Source organism: Pelophylax lessonae (genome assembly GCF_965119305.1).
Source record: "Pelophylax lessonae genome assembly, chromosome: 9".
Classification (NCBI taxonomy): Eukaryota; Metazoa; Chordata; class Amphibia; order Anura; family Ranidae; genus Pelophylax; species Pelophylax lessonae.
Window position 1 is genome coordinate 256,838,300 of NC_138776.1, and position 14,169 is coordinate 256,852,468.

At 47.0% G+C, this 14,169-nt stretch overlaps 2 protein-coding genes across 3 annotated transcripts in view; one reads left to right on the forward strand and one right to left on the reverse strand.

Annotated features, from left to right (window-relative positions):
- Window positions 1–14,169, reverse strand: part of LOC309564399 (uncharacterized protein) — a 252,084-nt gene that overhangs the window by 102,123 nt on the left and 135,792 nt on the right. The window lies entirely within an intron of this gene.
- Window positions 1–14,169, forward strand: part of LOC309562715 (uncharacterized protein) — a 47,429-nt gene that overhangs the window by 18,672 nt on the left and 14,588 nt on the right. The window contains exons 1-2 of one of the 2 annotated variants that reach the window (XM_082267003.1): window positions 4,157–4,201; window positions 5,952–6,169. The exons of the other annotated variant lie outside the window; for it this stretch is intronic. Coding sequence (XP_082123129.1) covers window positions 6,139–6,169 — 31 coding nt within the window. The 5' untranslated portion in view covers window positions 4,157–4,201; window positions 5,952–6,138. Of the gene's footprint in view, window positions 1–4,156; window positions 4,202–5,951; window positions 6,170–14,169 lie in introns of those variants that run through there. 2 annotated transcript variants of the gene reach the window in all.

A 14,169-nucleotide genomic window follows, 5' to 3' on the forward strand; every position in this document is an offset into this window, starting at 1 on the left:
GTGGGTTGCTGTTACTGCCCCTTAGATTAGAACCTTGTCTGTAAGGATGGGATAGGAGGGTAAGTGTTCCTAACTCTAACAGCCCCCATCAATGGGAACTGCCCACCTCAGAGCAAGTCTGGCCTTCAAACTTCCTACTTATGGTTGATATCAATGGTAGCTTCTAATGCTGGATGGGAGCCTTGCCTGGGATAGGTTACACCCGTCCTGTCCGAGGGAAATACATGGGTTGCTGTTACTGACCCTCGGATTTGAACCTTGTCCATAAGGATGGTATAGAAAGGTAAGTGTTCTTAAATCTAACAGCCCCTATAAGGCCCCCCATTAATGGGAACTGCCCACCTCAGAGCAAGTGTGGACTTTAAACGTTCTCATTATGGCTGTTAACAATAGTAGCTCCTAATACTGGATGGGACCGTGCCTGGGCTAGGCTACGCTTGTCTTGTCCTGAGGGAAATACGCGGGTTGCTTTTATTACCCCTTAGATTTGAACCTTGTCCGTAAGGATGGCATAGGAGGGTAAGTGTTCTTAACCACTTAAGCCCCGGAAGATTTTACCCCCTTCCTGACCAGGGGGTATTTTGCGATTCGGCACTGCGTGAATTTAACGGACAATTGCGCGGTCGTGCGATGCTGTACCCAAACTAATTTGACGTCCTTTTTTTCCCACAAACAGAGCTTTCTTTTGGTGGTATTTGATCACCTGTGCAATTTTTTGATCATGCGCTATAAGCAAAAAAAGAGCGTCAATTTTGCAAAAATAACAATATTTTTCACATTTTTTTATATGAAATTCCCCCCAAAAAAATTGAAAAATCAAAATTTTTTAACATTTTCGGCCAATTTGTTTTATGCTACATATGTTTGGTAAAAAAAATCGCAAAAAGCGTATTTTGATTGGTTTGTGCAAAAGTTATTGCATTTACTAACTAAGGCAAAGATTTTTGTCATTTTTGTTGTTTTTTTTTTTAACGCGTAATGGCGGCGATCTGCGATTTTTTTTTCGGTACTGCGACATTGCGGCGGACAGATCGGACCCTTGACTGACATTTTTTACACTTTTGGGGTTACCAGTGACCTTACTACAGTAATCAGTGCTATAAATATGCACTGTTACTGTAAAATTACACTGGCAGTGAAGGGGTTAACTTTTTTTTGAGCGGGAGGGGTTATGTGTGTTCCTAGGGGCCTGATTCTAACTGTGATTGGCTGTGGCTTGAGGTGTAGGAACAGTGATCAACGGTTCTACATAGTAGAACTGTATGATCACCATTCCTACACAGGGGAGAATGACAGGTGGCTTGTTTACATCAGCCACCTGCCTTTCTCCCTCTCCACCGACGATCGCGAGTGACCGGCGGACGATCGGGTCCGCCGGTCACACGTGTGGGGGGGCCCGTGACCGCGCGGGAGCGCGCCTCCGGCGACGCGCGCTCGCTCCCGAGACCCTCACAGGCTAGCGACGTAGACCTACATCGCTTTGCCTGTGAGGGGCTGACTGCCGCAGTAAATATGCTGTGGGCAGTCGGCAAGCGGTTAAATCTAACAGCCCCTATCAACGGGAACTGCCCACCTCAGAGCAGGTCTGGCCTTCAAACTTCCCACTCATGGTTGTAATCAATGGTAGCTTCTAATGCTAGATGGGAGCCTTGCATCCGTTCTGTCCTGAAAGAAATACATGGGTTGCTGTTTCTGACCCTCAGATTTGAACCTTGTCCTTAAAGATGGCATAGAAGGGTAAATTGTTCTTAAATCTAACAGCCCCCATCAATGGGAACTGCCCGCCTCAGAGCAAGTCTGGACTTCAAACTTCCTACTCATGGCTGACGCCATAGAGCTGTGAACATGTAGAGAGATGTCCCAGCTTCTGTAAAGAAATCCCTCTCTTTTGGATCTCTAAAAAGTCCAAATTTACCTGATCCAAGACCCAAGGGCCTGTAACCAACCTTTTTGCGGATTAACTCTTTGGATCTCCTTGGACCACTTTACCCCGGATTCCCTTCTGGCTTTATGGTTGGACTCCCTTTTGGTCAGATGCTGAGTCCAACCATATAGCCAGAAGGGAATCCGAGGTAAAGTGGTCCAAGGAGATCCGAAGGGTTCCTCCGTAAAAAGGTTGGTTACAGACCCTTGGTCTGACTTGCGGTGCCCGCCATTAAAAGAAAAGAGGGAGGCAGGAAAGACCTTATAGGGTAGTGAATAACTCAAATATGATTACCTCAGAGTAGTTTTTCCATAAAATAAAAAAGTAACTTAGATCTGCTGAGATTGCGGTGACCCTGTTGGGTAAATACACGCAACCTTCCATGAGAAGGTGGAGAATATTCTATTCCCACACAGGTCACTCTCAAAGCCACAGGGGTTCCAGTCCTGGATCCTCCGAGGGGTTCTCAGACGGTTGTTGAACCAGGTGATTTGGACTTTTTGGACGTTGTCTAACTCACTCAACCATAGAGCCATTTCCCAAACTGTTCACAATTATACTCACCCCTTAAATGCCCACGCAGGTGACTTTCCTGAGAGTGTGGTTTGGATTGGGGACGACCACTCTGACCATCAGTGGGGATTTTTATCACAAATGTTCCGGCATGCTGATAAGTCGAAGTGGTGGCTCTTCCCTTTTCACTGGAGGTGAGCGAAGGAAGGGTCAACGTTCACAAGGGTGGCATTTACCCACCATACACTTTATTGTCAAAAGTATTGGGACACCCGCCTTTACACGCACATGAACTTTATTGGCATTCCAGTCTTAGTCCGTAGGGTTCAATATTGAGTTGGCCCACCCTTTGCAGCTATAACAGCTTCAACTCTTCTGGGAAGGCCGTCCACAAGGTTTAGGAGTGTCTCTATGGGAATGTTTGACCGTTCTTCCAGAAGGATATTTGCGAGGTCAGGCACTGTTGGACGAGAGGGCCTGGCTTGCAGTCTCCACTCTAAATCATCCCAAAGTTGTTCCATCGGGTTGAGGTCAGGTCTCTGTGCAGGCCAGTCAAGTTCCTCCACCCCAAACTCACTCATCCATGTCTTTATGGACCTTGCTTTGTGCACTGGTGTGCATTCATGTTGGAACAGGAAGAGGCCATCCCCAAACTGTTCCCACAAAGTCAGGAGCATGAAATTGTCCAAAATGTCTTGGTATGCTGACGCCTTAAGAGTTCCCTTCACTGGAACCAAGGGGCCAAGCCCAACCCCTGAAAATCAACCTCACACCATAATCCCCCCTCCACCAAATGATTGGGTGCACAAAGCAAGGTCTATAAAGACATGGATGAGCGAGTTTGGGGTGGAGGAACTTGACTGGCCTGCACAGAGTCCTGACCTCAACCAAATAGAACACCTTTGGGATGAATTAGAGCAGAGACTGCGAGCCAGGCCTTCTCGTCCAACATCAGTGCCTGACCTCACGAACGCGCTTCTGGAAGAATGGTCAAACATTCCCATAGACACTCCTAAACCTTGTGGACAGCCTTCCCAGAAGAGATGAAGCTGTTATAGGTGATCTTCTGCTATCTCTGTAGGATCGCCCTGGTGACGTAAGCTCAGATCTGTACCTCCATCCCCATCCAACACAGAAAGGCATCAGCCAGGTCCCCCGGAAAATTCCCACCACAGGAACCCCTTTAAATAAAGACAAGCTGAGCGCTAAATCATCCAATTTGTCCTGCAGTGTCTCCCAGTGGGTGTCAGACTGAGCCCTGTGTGGCCTCCTAGATTGTTTATTGGTATCCAGTAAGTTTTGGGCTTCAGAAAAATGTCTGCATGCTGTGATATAGCATATGGACTCCGACAAAATGGCCACCAAATTGCATTGATACGTCTAGGACCACAATAAAATGGCCGACGTCCATAGAAAAATCCCCACTCAACGCAAACTCTCCCTCTACTGCCGTATGGGTCACTTCCGGCTTCTGGGCGCCGTGGAACGCACAGACCGGAAATAAGCGATGCAGAGACCAGGACTTGTGTCGGGGGTCCGTAGTGCAGCTGACTTTGTTCCATTTACCCAGGGTGGCTACATTTTGAAAAGAATGCAGGAGGTTCGCCACCATTACACTGGCTTTCACAGCGACTTCCGGTAGCGGCGCGGCCATGTTGGATGTGGGAAAGAGCAGTGAAGCGCACAGGGCGGAAATTGGGGCGGGGAAAAGACATGGGGGGCGGGACTGGCATTTCCTGTGCATCTCTAGAAGAGAGAAAAGTGGTGAGTATGTTCTATTGAGCTTTCTGTGCGCAGTATAGGGTGGCCAATCAGAGGCCAGCTCTCATAGTTCTGCCTCCAGTCAGGTGACATCTGATTGGTTGCCTATTCTTACTCCTGTTTTAGGTCAAGGAGGGGATGGGAAGCAGAAAATGATCTTCAATCTGCAGCCAGATAGTGTATTGCAGTCAGTGTCAGCCTCCTTAGTTCATTTAAAGTGGACCTGTCTAACTGAAACATCACAACAGAAAGTCTCCACCTTTTTATGTAGAAAATCCATCCTTTACCTCCTGGTCAGTGACTGTGCCTAGGCTAAAATGATGTCATCAGTCTGCTGCAGGCAGGAGAAAGCATTTCCCCAGTCTCCCCTGCCCCAGTGATCACTCAGACTACATATTGTAATTATGTAAGTGGCTGCAGCCAGGGGCTGATCAGTGCCAGACGTTTGTGGACAGCCAAGACCTGCACTGGCACCAGGATTTTCATTATTGTGTCATTTTCGAGCCGGCATCTCCGTCTAGGAATTACATGGTAACCATGGATGATGCCTGAACAAATATGGTGCCGTCCGTACAGGTCCACTTTAAATAGAGGGTCACATGACATCACTCTTTCATCACTCTATTAATAAAGCACAGACCTAACCGGAGAGGTGAGGAGGATTCTGGGAGGTCACATGACATCAGTCTTATCTCTATTAATAAAGCACAGACCTGACCGGAGAGGTGAGGAGGATTCTGGGAGGTCACATGACATCACTCTTATCTCTATTAATAAAACACAGACCTGACCGGAGAGGTGAGGAGGATTCTGGGAGGTCAAATGACATTACTCTTATCTCTATTAATAAAACACAGACCTGACCGGAGAGGTGAGGAGGATTCTGGGAGGTCACATGACATCACTTATATCTCTATTAATAAAACACAGACTTGACCGGAGAGGTGAGGAGGATTCTGGGAGGTCACATGACATTACTCTTATCTCTATTAATAAAACACAGACCTGACCGGAGAGGTGAGGAGGATTCTGGGAGGTCACATGACATCACTTATATCTCTAGTGGCAAAGTGAGGCAGTGGCCTGGCCGCATTCTACAGTAAGCTGTCCCTCAGACTGTGAATAGTTCGTAGTTTGAGTATCCCACTCATCCCTTATCCTTTACAAGTTCTCAATAAAACCACAAAAAAACCAACTTCCCCTGGATTGATTATTGACCGAGCCGAGAACTTTTAACGCTGTTATCTGTTGTCCGTTGCTAAAGGTAACCCAGGGGAATCAAGAAAGTGTAATTCTCAGTAGTCCTCAGTAGTGCTACATTTGGGGGCTCGCACGGGATCCTCTTTGCCACTCCAGCCCTGAGAATACCCCCCTATGAGCCAATTCCAACACAGACCTGGCCGGAGAGGTGAGGAGGATTCTGGGAGGTCACATGACATCACTCTTATCTCTATAAATAAAACACAGAGCTGACCGGAGAGGTGAGGAGGATTCTGGGAGGTCACATGACATCACTCTTATCTCTATTAATAAAACACAGAGCTGACCGGAGAGGTGAGGAGGATTCTGGGAGGTCACATGACATCACTCTTATCTCTATTAATAAAACACAGACCTGACCGGAGAGGTGAGGAGGATTCTGGGAGGTCACATGACATCACTCTTATCTCTATTAATAAAACACAGACCTGACCGGAGAGGAGAGAAGGATTCTGGGAGGTCACATGACATCACTGTTTCTGTATTGTTGCAGAGTTCTCGTTTGATAAAGTCAGATGACCCTCACATGGCCTTCACCTCCCTCCAAGAACAAAGAGCAGGAGGTTCTGGAAGTCACCCAGAAGATCAGGAGGAGGTGTTGTCCTGTCATTGCGTGAAGAGCCGGGGCCCGAACCTGGTGACTCCACTCCACTCCCCAACCAACCGTGTTCTCAACATTTATGGCGAGCCAGCCAGCCCTCACATCACCGGGTAAGAGGAGACTTTATTATAAAGGAGAGAGAAGTACGGAGGATCCACCTAGATCCCCCATCATCTGATAAACACATAGAAACAATGTATTCAGTCAGTGTGTGTGTTTCCTACAGATGGATCCAGTAATGGGAACCCACCAGAGCGATGTCCCCGTCCTCTGTATTCCCGGGATTCCACACAGGAAGGTCACACCATCCCTCACCATTATCAGGTAGGTGGAATCGAGGTCCTCGGTGCTTATTTTGAATGTTTCTTCACATTTCTCTCTCGGTATTTCTTTCAATTTTAGGCGGAGCTCCAGACAGACATTCCAAGTAATATTAAAGTGGAAGTAGAGAAGAGGTGTGTGGGGGATGGTCTGCCATGTAAGGAGGAGGAGCTTCCCATGGAGATCAGTGAGTAGTGAACTGGATTCATTCATTGTTCTGGTTTGTGTTGAGTGCGTTTTACTGATCTCCAGAGAGAAGGTCCACCTCAAACCTCATATACCAGCATGTGACAGCGTGACTTGCGGAGTTCTTTCAGAAACAAGTGTCTGTAGGTCAGTGGCGCTCCAGGACTGCCATCCTTTTTCGGGCCCCAGATCCTCACCTGCTTCTGCCCTCCAGATACTGAGACAGGCCAGTCCAGGGCATTTACCGAAACCTTTTAAAGCTAAGCGGAATGCTCCACCTTAACAGTGATCACATGATCATCACCAGTGATACCAGCTCCGCCCACCTCTTCATAATAAGAAACATGTCCCTGTACTCCTCTTCAGAAGAAGAAACACAGCCCCACCCATCTCTTCATACTAAGAAACAGCCCCTCCCACCTCTTCATACTAATAAACGGCCCCACCCATCTCTTCACACTAAGAAACTGCCCCTCCCATCTCTTCATGCGAAGAAACAGCCCCACCCATCTCTTCATACTAAGAAACAGCCCCTCCCATCTCTTCATACTAAGAAACAGCCCCATCCATCTCTTCATACTAAGAAACAGCCCCACCCATCTCTTCATACTAAGAAACAGCCCCTCCCACCTCTTCATACTAATAAACGGCCCCACCCATCTCTTCACACTAAGAAACTGCCCCTCCCATCTCTTCATGCGAAGAAACAGCCCCACCCATCTCTTCATACTAAGAAACAGCCCCTCCCATCTCTTCATACTAAGAAACAGCCCCACCCATCTCTTCATACTAAGAAACAGCCCCTCCCATCTCTTCATACTAAGAAACAGCCCCTCCCATCTCTTCATACTAAGAAACAGCCCCTCCCATCTCTTCATACTAAGAAACAGCCCCACCCATCACTTCATACTAAGAAACAGCCCCACCCATCTCTTCATACTAAGAAACAGCCCCTCCCACCTCTTCATAATAAGAAACATAGCCCCACCCACCTCTTCCTATCAAGAAACAGCCCCTCCCACCTCTTCATACTAGGAAACAGCCCCTCCCACCTCTTCACAGCCTCGCCCCTCTTCATACCATGAAACAGCCCCTCCCACCTCTTCATAAAAGGAAACAGCCCAGCCTACCTCCTATTAAATAGGAAACAGCTCCACCATCTACTTCTGGATAAAAAGGAATAATAGCCCCTCCCACCTCTTCATAATAAGAAACAGCCCCTCTCAACTTTTCATAAAATGAAGCATAGCCCTGCCCACTTCTTACTACAAAGCAGCCCCTCCCACTTCATCATAATAAGAAACATAGCCACACCCACTTCTTGATAATATGAATCATAACCCCACCCACCTCTTCATGATAAGAAACATAGCCCCACTCACTTCCTGATAATGGGAATCATAGCCAAACCCACCTCTTCATAATAAGAAACATAGCCCTGCCCATTTCTTATTAAAGAAGAAACAACCCCTCCCACCTCTTCATAATAAGAAACACAGCCCCACCCACTGCTTTATATTAAGAAACAGCCCCACCCACCTCCTCATAATTTTAAACACAGCCCCGCTCACCTCTTTATAATAAGAAACACAGTCCCACCTATTTCTTCTTAAAAAGAAACACATCCCCATCCACCTCTTCATAATAATAAATACAACCCTGCCCACCCCTTTACACAAAAAACAGCTCTGCCCACCTCTTAATACTAAAAACACAGCCCCGCCCACCTCCACATAATAAGAAACACAGCTCCGCCCACCTCCACATAATAAGAAACACAGCCCCGTCCACCTCCACATAATAAGAAACACAGCTCCGCCCACCTCCACATAATAAGAAACACAGCTCCGCCCACCTCCACATAATAAGAAACACAGCTCCGCCCACCTCCACATAATAAGAAACACAGCTCCGCCCACCTCCACATAATAAGAAACACAGCCCCGTCCACCTCCACATAATAAGAAACACAGCTCCGCCCACCTCCACATAATAAGAAACACAGCCCCGCCCACCTCCACATAATAAGAAACACAGCCCCGTCCACCTCCACATAATAAGAAACACAGCTCCGCCCACCTCCACATAATAAGAAACACAACCCGCCCTCCCCTTCATAATAAGTAACATCCCGCCCTCCTATTCTTATCCCCATAGATGTCAATGTAGCTCACTAAAGACTCTCCCGGTTCTGTAAATCTGAGGACATGACCGGGACTGACATACTCCATGTCTGTACTTGGCCTGTTGGTGCCAGCGTCAGGAGCAGGGGGATGAGGATTCTGGTTGTATAAACCTAGATGGTGGAATAAGTGGAGTATAACTTGCTTTACAAGCGAGGAGAAAAAGGTGCAGGATGGGTTGGGGGGAGGGGAGCGAATAGTTGCCTGGAGATGGGCTTTAAAGAAACAGTCCTTTTCTTCACCGGCAGGTGGAAACGATGTCCAGAAACCCGCAGCGAGATGCGTAAAACCTTGCGACTCATCCAAAACCTCCTCCGGAGAAAAGTCTGATACCGCGCCTCAGAAGTGTTGTCTACGGCAAAGTCCTCCCCTCCATCAGCTGGATGTACGAGCGCATCTGTTGCCTCAGATCTCCAGATCCTCCACTGACTCAGAGTCCAGGAGAAGAATAATTTCTTTTTCTCTTTCTAGAGCGAAGACCTGTCAGACCTCAATGTTGTCATCGTTAAAGACGAGGTGAAGGAAGAGGAGATCGAGGTGCCGCTGACGGTGAAGAAGGAGGAGACTCCAGCAGCCATTGGCTCAGGTGAGAGATAGAGAAGATTCTGAGGCGAGTAGGTCTTCTAGAGGTCAGATTTTCTGTAGATGTGAGCCCTCCTAATAAGGTGGAATATCCCTTTTAAGATTGATATTTCTCAGCGACCTTGAGACCTCATGCGGTGGAAGATTTTAAGGATGGCTTAGAGACAATTGGTGGGCTTGTCGATAAATTGACCGTGGGCAAGACAAGCAGTCAGGCTCAAGTAAGTGGCCTCAGACCAGCCATCTCTGACAATAGGGGGTGTTATCTGCCCCCACGTAGTCACCACTTTGATTAATGCCGAGACATTCCAGTAAGACGTTTTGGATGTCCAATGGAGAAGACAAAGCCACATCAGATGTCCAGATGGAAACCATGAGCCAAATCCGATACCATCTGAAAATCAAGTCTATATGTCATGTCAGTAGGAGAGCACAGAACTATATCTGGTTTTGACTAAAGATAACTGAACCATATCTGGTGTTAACTAGGGAGGTCTAAGGTATGTTTGGCGTTTGCCGGGGAGCATTGAGTCATGTCTGAGTCTATTTAGAGACCAACAAACCATAGCTTGGTCTTTCTATAGAACACTGAGTCATGTCTAGATGGATCTGAGTCCATCTAAAGACCACCTGGCCATATCTAAGTCTTTTTAGAGATCGCAAGCCTTATCTGAGTCCATCTTGAGGCCACCGAGCCATATTTGATTCCCTATGGAGAACATTGAGCCATATCTGAATCCTAGAGGACACTGAGCCAAATCTGAGTCCATCTAGAAAGCACTGAGCAATATAGTCCATCTACAGGCCACCATGCCATAGCTGAGTTATTGTAGAGACCAATGAGCCATATCTGAATCCTTCTAGAGAACACTGAGCCATATCTGAATCCTTCTAGAGAACACTGAGCCATATCTGAGTCCATTTACAGAACACTGAGTCCATCTAGAGGCCACCATGCCATAGCTGAGTTATTCTAGAGGCCACCATGCCATAGCTGAGTTATTCTAGAGACCAATGAGTCATATCTGAATCCTTCTAAAGATAACTGAGCCATGTCTGAGTCCATCTAGAAGACATTGATCCATATTGGAGTCCATCAAGAGAACACTGAGCCATATCTGAGTCCATATACAGAACACTGAGCCATATCTGAGTCCATATACAGAACACTGGGTCCATCTGGAGGCCACCATGCCAAAGCTGCGTTATTCTAGAGACCAATGAGTAATATCTGAATCCTTCTAAAGATAACTGAGCCATGTCTGAGTCCATCTAGAAGACATTGATCCATATTGGAGTCCATCAAGAGAACACTGAGCCATATCTGAGTCCATATACAGAACACTGAGCCATATCTGAGTCCATATACAGAACACTGGGTCCATCTGGAGGCCACCATGCCAAAGCTGCGTTATTCTAGAGACCAATGAGTAATATCTGAATCCTTCTAAAGATAACTGAGCCATGTCTGAGTCCATCTAGAAGACATTGATCCATATTGGAGTCCATCAAGAGAACACTGAGCCATATCTGAGTCCATATACAAAACACTGAGCCATATCTGAGTCCATATACAGAACACTGAGCCATATCTGAGTCCATATACAGAACACTGAGCCATATCTGAGTCCATATACAGAACACTGGGTCCATCTGGAGGCCACCATGCCAAAGCTGCGTTATTCTAGAGACCAATGAGTAATATCTGAATCCTTCTAAAGATAACTGAGCCATGTCTGAGTCCATCTAGAAGACATTGATCCATATCGGAGTCCATCAAGAGAACACTGAGACATATATAGGTCCATCTAGATAGAGTAATGGAGGAAAGCTGCGCACAGAGAACAATGAGCTAAAAAGGCTGCTAGTACAAAGTATATCAAACCAAAAAGACAATGTGAAGATGGTACAGCGCCACTAGATAAATTAACTAACTAAAGGAAAAGAGGTGAACCAATGTCCATAAGTCCATATAGAGGAAAAGGAATCAAATGCTGAAAATGTAGCCACAGATCCAACAAAATTCTTGCAAAGGAAGTTTCTTGGCTGAGATCACACAAAAAAGAGGATGTACCCTTACCAGATAGTTGGACCCCCTATTACGGAAGGTCAAACAGGCGTGCGAAATCAGTCACCAGAATTCCTCTCCGAACAACCACAGAACCTCCGGATAAGGACCATGGAACCGGTAGACCTCAATGGACTCCAGGTGTACAAAGGGGATGACCTCCAATAATACAAATGGGGGCGCACATGGTGAAGTATGTACGGATTTTATTAATAAAAAAAAGGTTAAAAAAAAAGGTTAGCAGTCACATGTGAGTTTTTTAACCTTTTTTTATTAATAAAATCCGTACATACTTCACCATGTGCGCCCCCATTTGTATTATTGGAGGTCATCCCCTTTGTACACCTGGAGTCCATTGAGGTCTACCGGTTCCATGGTCCTTATCCGGAGGTTCTGTGGTTGTTCGGAGAGGAATTCTGGTGACTGATTTCGCACGCCTGTTTGACCTTCCGTAATAGGGGGTCCAACTATCTGGTAAGGGTACATCCTCTTTTTTGTGTGATCTCAGCCAAGAAACTTCCTTTGCAAGAATTTTGTTGGATCTGTGGCTACATTTTCAGCATTTAGGTCCATCTAGAGGCCACCGAGCCATATCTGAATCCTTCTATAGAACACTGAGCCATATTTGAATCCTTCTGTAGTCGACTGAGCCATATCTGAGTTCATGAAGAGAACACTGAGCCATATCTGAGACCATCAAGAGAACACTGAGCCATATCTGAGTCCATCTAGAGACCAATGAGCCATTTCTGAGTCCGTCCGGAGAACACTTAGCAATTCCTGAGTCCATCTAGAGAACGCCGAGCAATAGCTGAGTCCTTCTAGAGAACACTGAGCCATATCTGAGTCCATCTAGAAAACAATAAGCTATATCTTAGTCCACCAAGAAACCCTAAGCCATATCTTAGTCCATCTAGAGATCACCAAGCCATATCTGCTTCCTTCTAGAGAACACTGAGTCCATCTGGAGGCCACCAAGACTTATCTAAGTTCCTATGGAGAACCCCGAGCCATATCTGAGTCCATATGGAGGCAACCAAACCGTATCCGAGTTCTAGCGAACACTGAACCATATCTGAGTCTATCTACAGAATGTGGAGGCATACAGTATATCCACATATCTATGCTTAAGAAATCCCAGAGAGCCATATCTGGTATCATAAACATTGAACCATATGGGTTGGCAACTAGAAAGCACTGAAACATTTTTCACTGCTATTGGTTGGGCCTTCGGTTGGTCCAACCGAAGCCCCCCCCCATTCAGCACTGAGCCGTATCTTGCATACCATATGAGAACTGTAACTAGGCCATTGAGCCCAGTATGTTCCGGTAGCATAATAAAGTCCATATTGGCAAGTCCTTGGAAATGAGGTGGCTTTGGTGCAGGTTCTTATATTACAGCAATTTTATCTGTCTTACTGTTTTGATAGAGTAAAATATGATTCTGCATATTTATACTGTGTTCTTTACCAGGTGAAGACATGGAGGAGCGTCACATTGTGTCCCAAGATTGTGACCTACAAGAGGACAGCACCACACAAGATTCCTCAGGAGATTCCTTCACCCCAGACAACCATCCAGGACATCACAGCGGAGCCAGCTCACCAGCTTCCTCTAATCCCGAGGAGGAATGTGTTGCCCCTAAGCCTCGGAAATATAAATGTCCCGAGTGCGGGAAGGGTTTGTTGCAGAGATCTCATTACCTGGCTCATTTGAGAGTTCACACCGGAGAAAAACCATTTGCGTGCTCAGTGTGTGGGAGATGTTTCCAAGGGAAGACCAACCGAGACAGGCACGAGCAGACTCACTCCAGCGAGCGGCCTTTCACTTGCTCCATGTGCGGGAAGACCTTCAAAACGAAGTGGTGCCTCGCTGCGCACCAGAAAGTTCACAACGATAAGAAGTCCTCGTATAAATGTTCCCAGTGTGGGAAATGCTTCACCACAAACTCTTCTCTTGGTCGACACTACTTGTCCCACAGCGGTGAGACCCCCTTCATGTGTCCAGAGTGCGGGAAGAAGTATAAACAGAAGTCGCAGCTCCTCCGGCACCAAAAAGTCCACACAGGGGAGAAGCCATTTTCGTGTCAGGAGTGCAGAGAACGCTTTATATGGAAGTTCGCCCTGAGCGCTCATCAGAGGATCGTTCACACAGAGGAGGGCACATTTCCTTGTTCGGTGTGCGGGAAACGATACCCATTTAAGTCGAGGCTCATCGAACATCTCCGAATCCACTCCGGTGACAAGCCCTTTCCCTGCCCCGATTGCGGAAAATGTTTTCCGAGCAGCAAAAAGTTGGCTTTGCACCAGAGGCTTCACACCGGTGACGGGGCGGTTCCCTGCCCGGACTGCGGCAAATGGTTCACAGGCCAGTCACAGCTTCGAACTCACCGGCGCGTGCATACTGGAGAGAAGCCATTCTCGTGCGCCGAGTGCGGGAAGGCCTTCAAACAGTTGCCACCGCTTCAAAGACACCAGAAGCTCCACACGGGAGAGCGTCCATTTGAGTGTACAGAGTGTGGGAAGCGGTTCATCACGAAGGCCGAGCTCATCAGTCACCAAAAGGTCCATTCGGGACTGAAGCCGTTCTCGTGTGAAGAGTGCGGGAAGTGTTTCACCCTGAAAGGACAGCTCAATGCTCACCTACGCAGCTTTCATGTTGACCAAAAGCCGTTTCCTTGTTCGGAGTGCGGGAAATGCTTCGTCCACCAGTCGCACCTCGCCACACATCAGAGGGTTCATACAAGAGAAAAATCCTTTCCGTGTTCGGC